The sequence below is a fragment of the Mesocricetus auratus genome, unplaced genomic scaffold (assembly GCF_017639785.1).
Source record: "Mesocricetus auratus isolate SY011 unplaced genomic scaffold, BCM_Maur_2.0 Super-Scaffold_6730, whole genome shotgun sequence".
Lineage (NCBI taxonomy): Eukaryota > Metazoa > Chordata > Mammalia > Rodentia > Cricetidae > Mesocricetus > Mesocricetus auratus.
Genome location: NW_024429184.1, coordinates 78,667,223 through 78,676,169, shown reverse-complemented (window position 1 = coordinate 78,676,169; position 8,947 = coordinate 78,667,223). Strand labels below are relative to the sequence as shown.

General features: G+C 48.9%; 1 protein-coding gene across 4 annotated transcripts in view; it reads left to right on the top strand.

Annotated features, from left to right (window-relative positions):
• The first annotated feature begins 745 nt into the window (after window positions 1–745).
• Window positions 746–8,947, top strand: part of St8sia5 (ST8 alpha-N-acetyl-neuraminide alpha-2,8-sialyltransferase 5) — an 80,737-nt gene continuing 72,535 nt past the window's right edge. For all 4 annotated transcript variants that reach the window (XR_005875668.1, XM_040741567.1, XM_040741566.1 and 1 more), the window contains exon 1: window positions 746–1,222. Coding sequence is in view for 3 of the 4 variants with exons in the window: in XM_040741567.1 (XP_040597501.1) it covers window positions 1,092–1,222 (131 nt within the window). In the remaining variant the exon portion in view is untranslated. The remainder of the gene's footprint in view (window positions 1,223–8,947) is intronic.

Here is an 8,947-nt window from a genome sequence, read left to right as displayed (position 1 = left end):
TGTGATACCACCGCCGTGCATTTCTGGGCTCATTTTCCCCGGCTTACACTGAAGCGCTGAGTACTCGCTGCTGGACCTAGTGACTTAAAGCTTTGGGGAACCGTAGTACCCGAAGGCGACCGGCTGCTGACCTACAGTCTATGAATAGTTCCAAGGATGAGACAAAGTCCCAGTGTCTGGATGACAACAGGGTTATTGACGAAAGGCCGGGCGAGCTGCAGATGGTGAGAGGGTAGAGGCCCATGGCAGGGGGCCGGGTAGACTCGGACTTTCTGTTCAGCAGGGGCCGGGAGTCTAGCCCCAGGCCATTAGCATGCAGGGGCCGCGCGCGCCGTCCTTGAAGGGCTACCCGGCTGACCTTGCACCGCTTTCACCGGGGATTCTCCAGCAGCGCGCGCGCGAGGACTCGGGCTGCCTAGGTGACTCAGTGCGCTGCGTACCGCATGCAAATGCCCGTCTCCTACGAGGCTAGCTCTGCGGTCTGCGTTTGTCCCCGCGCTCCTCCAAAACCCGCGATTCCAACGCGGCTCTTTCCGCCGCTTCCCTTCCCCCCGACAAAAGCCCGGCATCCTTAGCTTGGGTCGCCCGACCTCGCCTCCGCGGTACCAAAGGGCAAAACCTTCGCACTCCCTGGCTGCGGGCGCTGGGGTCAGACGCGCTGTCCCCCGGCCGTCCGCAAGCTCCAGTCGCCCCCAATCCCGAGTCTGCCCAGAGGGGGCGGTGCGCCGCACGGAGTTTCAGCCCAGCCTGGCCGGCCCTGCTCCTCATTGGTCGTCACCTCGGCGGGAGGGCGGCTGGGCTCGCGCACCTGCCATCGCCCCTCCGCGGGCAGATTGGCGACTGCGGGACACTGGCGCCCAGAGACAGCAGCACGCGAGGGCAGGCCTGGGGCTCGGCGGATCTCCTTGCAGCTGGCCCTGTCCTTTCGCCACTGCGGCCCCGGCTGCGCCCGCGGGAAACTTTGCCTGGTGAAGTCGTCTGCCCTCCTGGCCACACCGTGACAGTTCACCTAACGCCCCCCGGGGCCCCGCACAGCGCGCGTGATTGCCACGCCGTCCCGCACAGTGCATCCGCGGCGCCGGGCCGCCAGGATGCGCTACGCAGACCCCTCGGCCAACCGGGATTTGTTGGGGAACCGAACTTTGCTCTTTATTTTCATCTGCGCCTTCGCCTTGGTGACCTTGCTGCAGCAGATCCTGTACAGCAGGAGCTACATCAAGAGGTAAGAAAGTCTGAGGGATGGAATACACCCAATCTAGAGGTGGCCGATAGGCCAGCGGGAGTGTTCCCTGAGCAAGTGCCAGGAGGTCTGCCCTTAGCCGGAGCACCTCCGTAGTGTGCCCTATGGCATCTCCGGGCCAGCCAGAGGACAGCGCTAACTGTGTGCCTGTCGTGGTGGGGTTATGAGGACGTGTGTGTGTGTGTGTGTGTGTGTGTGTGTGTGTGTGTGTGTGGTATGTGGTGTGAACTTTATTGTCTTGTGAACGTGGGCAGCTCCTTGGAATGCCAAGCAGCTAAACTGACCATAAAAGCATGTGCATGCTCAGAACTGTACTGTTCCCCAAACCTACATTGCTGTGACCGGAAGGTCGAAGGTTTCTTTTTTTTTTCCTTCTTAGTTTGGCATGTCATACATTTTTGTAGGGGACCTTGGAAGCAATGGCTCCTTTCTCCCCAGGAACCCCAGATTAGGTGGGGTGGTAGTGGTTGGTCTGTGGCCACGCAAAGGGACAGTGAATTCTAGATCTGTAAGACAAGCTGATGGCCTCCAAAGTAGATGATTCTTCTGCGTCCTTAGCACCAAAGGTCAGAGAAACTGCAGAGGTTGGGCTCTCTCACCCCTTCCTCATCCGCAGCCAAACCCCTTAAGAGAAAAGGCAGCAGGCATCGCTCAAAATTCAGGCACAGCCTCAGTGCCTGTGTGTGGCGAATACAGGGACATGCCAGGTCCCTATAGCTCTGCTGCCTTGTGGAGCTGGAGCTGCCGCCATGTACCTGCTGGATAGGAGGTGGGAGCTCTCCTCTGGATGTTCCCAGGCTAGAGTCTCCAAAGGAGATCACCCCTCTCCTCTCTGTTGGAGGCTCCTCCTTCACCACCAGTGCCTATGTAACCTCACTGCCATCCACTCAAATGGTTGGGAATGAAAATGTCTAGCCACACACACATCCCACCTCAAAAGTGCACTGATAACTCAAAGCTGTTCTCTTCCCAGTTCTGAGTTTGCATTGGTCACATATGCTCCTAGTCTGGGCTGCCCAAAGAGAGGGGCGGGCAAGGTTTGCGGCTGGTGATCTGCTCCCCGCAGGAGAGCCAAGCAGCCTGGCTGTCCTTCCTTGTAACTCTCCAGAACCGGGGGATATGTGGCCCCTTGCCTCATACATTCCTTTCCAGCCACCCACTGCTCCAGACTTCCTCAGACAACTTTCTTCCCTAGCTGGCACCGGCTCCGTGGCTCTGTGTGGCACCAATGTCCTTAAAAACACTTTCTAGTCTCCTCACCTGCTGGACTTGATCGGGCCCACTGAGATGGTTCCTGAACTGTCTGTTGGGCAACCTTGCTGGACCTTGGCACCCACTTCTCAGTGGGGGCAGCTGCTGTTGGTTTCTGCTACCGGCTGGTAACTATCTAGAATTCCAGGGCCTCATAGGGCTTCCGGTGACACCGGAGAGAGACACCAGGGTCAGAGTAGGTGTCAACCACGCTATTGACCGATTGTTCTGGCAAACTTGCCTGAGTTTGGATGGATGAACTGGTTGCCCAGAGCTCAGCAGTTGTATCGGTTTCTTCCCATTCTCCATCTCTTACAGACACTGATCTGTGAGAGACACTGAGACCTTGCAGGCCTCACTTCAGGAACTCTGCTTAATGCAACCAAACTTTAGTCAAGACTGGCATATGTTCCATCTTGGAAGGGAACCGTGAAGGGATGCTATAAAGAAGGTGATGATGTGGCCCAGTGTGCAGTGGGATTAAGTCTATCTGGGGAAACAAATGGCCACAGGTGAGGTAAGAAGCAAATGGCCGAGAAGAACATCTGATGGGCTGCGGGGGGCTCCTTGGGGGAGGTGGAGCTCTCATGGGCCTTGAAAGCAGGTGAGCTCTGGATAGGGAGGGGACATGCCCATCTGTAATGGAAGGAAGCAGCATCCCAGCACAGGATGCAGGCACCATTCCCTCCTGTCTCTCCCTCACCTGATCTCACCTGCACCGCCATACTTGACTCCATTTCTGGTCCTGTGTCTTGTGACTGACTCGTTTGCTTATGTGACCTATTTCATCACATATCATAGTTGCTATGTGTTGGCTCCAGGGGAGTGTTGTTTGTGTCTGTCAGGCAACAGCAAAGACCTGCACTGGAGTTCCCTGAGAAGGCCCTGAATGGAGATTCCTAGGCTCTTGGACTGAACTCCCTACTGGGTGGTCATCTGGAAACCCGCCTCTCTAGGAAGCCCCTTGAGAGACAAATAGCAAGCTCCACTTGATGCTACAGGCCAGTATGTATCTGTCAGCTCAATTTTGCCCTAGACATTTGAGTAGCCATGTTTTTGGTTGTCACATGGGGAGAGGAAATACTACTGTCATTGAGGATGAAGCCAGGGGAGATGTTTGAAAACCCCTCAAGGCCCAAATTGCCTGCCACAACCAAGACGTTTCAGTCCCAAATGTAGGTGGTGCTGATGTTGATAATGGCCCTGAGTCAGAAGCTGTCGGGTAGGGATAACTGTTCCATTTAGGCTACATGTGTCACATATGTGTTTGGAAATAAGAAGTCGTTAATAAACATGAATAATGAACACAAGATTGAAGAGGTGTGTGTGTGTGTGTGTGTGAATGCATGCATGCATGGGTGTAGGTGTAGTCATTGGAAGGGACACAGTGAAAAGATGGACTGTGTCAGAGGCAGTGGTTAGTGGCTTCAGAAAGGTTGAGCTTGGTTCATAGGTCATGGGGAGCCACATGTGTTCCTTGAGTAGGGAAGAAACTTGAAAAAAGTGCCTGGAAAGGAAGACTATAATGGTGTTGTACAGGAAGGCTTGGAGAAGGAGAGACACTGGGGGATAATCACAGCCACTCAAAAGTATGGCTGCATCTCAGGGGATTCTGAAGGCCACCTTAGAGGCACAAGGGTGGCAAGCTTGTCTAAGGATGTGATGCTGCTACAGAAGGAAGTGGGTGATGTGGATTGATGTGTCCTACTTATGTATCTATTTACTTATTTCGAACTCTCAGACTTTCCCTGGGATGTGCCATGGAAACTTTTGACAAGGTCCATCGTGAGCCACCAAAATTCTAGGGATGTATCTTGGTAGGGGACAAAGGGGGCAGTGAGAGCTAGCTCTGTGGAGCAGAAGGCACACTCCATGGCTTGGGAGGAAATGACAAGGAAGAGCAAAGCTGTGATGTGTTTGTTCCCGTGCCTGCTCAAACTTACTATACACTGAGTGTTTCCTAAGTGCTTACTATACACTGAGAACATACCATTCAATGAGTGTTTCCTACACTAAGTACTTACTATTAACTGAGAACATACTACACACAGAGTGTTGTGATTTTTAAGAAGTGGCTGGAGAAAAAGACACCATGCAACAGAGTTCAAGTGGAGGGGTTTTTATTAAGGGAAAAGGATCATGAAAAGGGAAAGGGAAGGAAGCAGACCAGCCTCTGGAGACAGGAGCAGCAAGAGTGAGGAAAGAGAGGCAGAGAGGCAGAGAGAGAGAGAGAGAGAGAGAGAGAGAGAGAGAGAGAGAGAGAGAGAGGGAGGGGAGGGAGGAAGGGAGAGAGAGAGACAGAGAGAGATATGGGAGGTGGGCAGGGCACTTTTTTTGCAAAATTCTTTTTTTATTATTTATTTTTTATTTAAATTAGAAACAAGCTTGCTTCAAATGGGCAGGGTGCTTTTAAAAGGGAATGGTGAATGTGCACAGGTGGTGCTCTTAATGGCAGCAGCTGAGGACATATCCCGCCAGGACCTCAAGGGCTGGCCAGTACAGATGCCTGAATACTAACACTGTGTACTTGCTGTACACTGAGTAATTTTGGCACACTGAGAACATACTATACCCTGAGTACTTGTTGTATACTGAGTACTTGCTGTACACTGAGTACCACTGGGAGTGATGAGGATAGTATGTACAAGACCCCAGGTGTAGAGAAAGGGAACTAACTCATGACTTCGAGGAAGACAGAAGGGCTTGCATGGAGGCATGGACAAGGTACCCTAACAGCCAGGAGGGAGCTGCTTCAGGAAATGGCTTATTTGGCTCGCAGAGGGCATTTGAAACGGTCTTAAAGAAAGAGTGCTCCTTGGGCGCAGTGGAGGTGGGAGGGAGGTTCAGAAGGAGCAATGATGACTGAACAGTGCACATAGAGCCGGGTTAGAGCTGCATTGTCCAGTCAGGTGAGGCAGGCAGAGTGTGGAGAACAGAGTTGGACTGTGTGTGAAAAGGAGCGTGTGGAGGAATGGGGAATCATGAGTTCGAGTCTGTACTTGCTTGGACATGGACAACAGCAACTATTTGGAAAGGAACTCTGAAATGACACAGGGGAAGAGCCAGGCTAGCAATGAGGATTTTGGAATCACTTGCCATCAAATCAGTATGTTCTGAACTTTTATGATTGTGATGTTCAGTAAGGAAATCCACACTCCTCGGAGACAGTAAGAATTCTGTGAAGTAATAATTGGCTTTACTGTGAAAATCTGCTCTGATCTTTTCTATTAAAACAAAACTTTGTAGGGGAGCTGGAGAGATGGCCTAAGCAGCCTCTTGCAGAGGACCCGGGTTTGGTTCCCAGTACCAATGTGATGACTCACAGCCAACTGTTACAGAGGATCAAACATCCTCTCTTGGCTGTGAGCATTGCACATGGTGCACTTTCCACACATGCAGGCAAAAGCACATGCATAAATGAAAATAGTAAAAACATCTCTAGAAGAGCATCCTGGGACTCGGGATGTATCGTTATGATAATGGTGCACTACATAGCATGCACGAGGCCCTGGATTCAATCTCCAATACCCACTTTTGTATTCCATCACACACACACACACAGAGCAAAGAGACATGCCTTTAAGTCCAGAAATTTCCAGGCCAGCTGGGTTTACAGTGATTGTCTCTGTCTCTGTCTCTCTTCCTCATTCTGTCTCTCCTTGCCTCCCCCTCTCTCTGTACATATATACATATTTATTATTTGGCCTTAAGAACAAGGTTCTAACACAGACTGCAACATGGACAGACCTTGAAGTTATTATGTTAAATGAAATGAGACAGACAAAAGGGCCAGGAGCTGTATGACTCCACTTTGATGAGGCATTTGGAGTTGTCAAACGCAGAGACAGAAAGCAGAAAGGTGGTTGCTGCATGCTTTGAGGAGGGTGAGATGTTAGTCATCATTCAATGAGCAAAAAATTTCTGCTGGAGAAGATGAAAAAACAAAATGGTTACACTCACAATGGGGTAAAACGGCCAAGTTCAGAGTATGAATTTTTTTACACTTATTTATTTATTGCATGTGTATTTTTGCAGGTGCCATGAGTGTGCAGGTCAGAGGACAATTTGTTGAGAGTTGATTCTCTCCTTCCTCTGTGTGGGTCCTGGAAAACAAACTCCATCTGTCAGGTGTGGCAGCAGGGAACCTTATATGCTGAGCCATCTTGCTGACCCCAGGCTGTGTATTTTACTATAGTAAAATTTGGTTTTATTGGGAGTATGCTTTTAGTTATAAAAATGCTGATCTTTAGGACTATGGGTGTAGCTGAGGGGTAGAGCATTTGCCTGGTGTGTTCAAGGTCCTGTTGTGTGCAAGGTCCTGGGTTCAGACCTCACCATGGTCCGCTCCCTGATCTGTGTGATAAAGCTGGATGGAACAGGAGGGACAGAGTGACAAGTGACAGTGGGCTGAGCACAAAGGTCCCCTTGAGGAATGAATGCCTTCACTCATGAGTAATAGGAGCTGCCTCTGGAACTGGAGGCTGAGAGAGATGAGGGGCACGGCGGCAGAGGGAACGGGGTCGGAGGGCGTTGTTCGTCCATCTTGCAAGTCTCAGATCTTGACGTTGTTTCTGTGTGTCTGCCATTATGACTGGTTTGTGTGCAGGCTTTTCTGTGGCAGTACTTCTGTTTCCCTAGGCTGTGTGTCTGAGTGGAGTTATTGACCATATGGTAGCCAGTGTTTACCATGGAAAGAGTTGCTCTCATTCTATGAATTATATTTTCCATTTTATTTATTTTAAAAATCTATTAATTCATTTATTGTTATGTGTGTGGGTGTTTTGCCTGCATGTATGCCTGTGCACTATATTGTTCCTGGTGCCCTCAGAGATCGAAAGAAGGAGTCAGATCCCTTGAGACTGGAATTACAGATGGTTGTGAGCTGCCACATGGGTGTTGGTGATCTAATGGGAGTCCTCTGGAAGGACAGCCAGTGCTCCTAACTGCAGAGCCATCTCTCCAGCCCAGAGTTTACTTACTTATTTTTATCTTATGTGTATGAGTGTTTTGTTTGCTTCATGTACTCATACACACCACATCATGCATGTAGCGCCCACAAAGGCCAGAAGAGGGGTCCGATGCCCCGGATCTGGAGACACAGAGGGTTATCAGCTACAGTGAGGGCATTGGGAACAACAGAACCTGGGTTTTGGCAAGAGCAGTAAATGTCTTGATGGCTGACCCACCTCCACAGCTCCTCCTTTATTTTTAAAATTAAAACCGATGTGGCCCTGTGGATCAAATAAGGCCCTGGGCCATGGCAGGCAAATGAGCTCCCACTCGGCCATGCCCCAGGCCTCACCTCTCACTCTCTTACTGGTGTTCTTGGAGCCATCAGTTTGTTGTTGGTGCTGCTGGCTGCCTGCTCATTAACCATCCACCTATAAACCATCATCTAGGACATGAGCAAAAAGATTTACACATATGCTCTTCAAAGCATTTTCATGGCCTTTGCTCTTACACTCAGTTTTTAAGGCATTTTGAGTTAATTTTTGTACATGAATTGTAAATCCTGGTTGCAAAAAGAATGACCACTGGGACTACTTAGTTTATAGTAGTTTTGGTAGACATCTTCAAGTAGTTATGAAAGTTTCTCGCACTCATAGACTATGTTACAAAGGTTTATTTTTTCTTTTAAATCTTACCCTTTTCTTACATCTACCATCTATTGGATGATATGTCATTTGTTTCTAATCTTTTAATGTGGTAGATTACATTCATACAACTGATTATGGTAGTGTACCCATGACCCTGTCACTCACTCAGGAAGCTAAGGCAAAGGATTTGGGGTTTGAAGCCAGCTGAGGCTATATCAAAGGTCCCATCTTATAAAAGTGATCTCCAAAAGATTCTATTAGTAGATTTTCAGTGCATAGCTTTAGGGATGAGCCTAGCTTTTCATGTGTTATGCAGTGTGAAAATTTGTTGACTGTTATTTTTAGTTAGGATGATCTTGGCACAATTACCTTTCCCATACTGTCTTTGCCTTTAAAGAAAATCTTGTGAAATGAATTAGAAAGAGTCCTTTTAAAACTGTTCTTTGGGGGCTGGAAAGATGGCTCAGTGGTTGTGAGCACTTGCTGGCTGTCCTTCCAGAGGATCTGGGTTCAATTCCCAGCATCTTCGTGATGTTTTACAACTATCTAGTCCTAGTCATCTGCTGATATGAGGTATACATGTGGTGTCCAGATATACCTGTAAGCAAAACACTGCCCCCACATAAAATAAATTACAAAAACCCAAACCTCTTGTTTGTACAACGTTTTGAGACAGTCCTGTGAAAAATTCAGTAGTGCTAGCCTCTATAGCTATCCACACCTAAGTTTAGGTTTTCTATCTCTTTTTGCTTAAGATTTTTCTAGAAATTAAAAAAAATAATTTTAATGACATGAAGTTTATGAGTATCAATTATATCTTTGTTATATCTGTATTTTTGTCTTCTTTAAAGTTGATTTA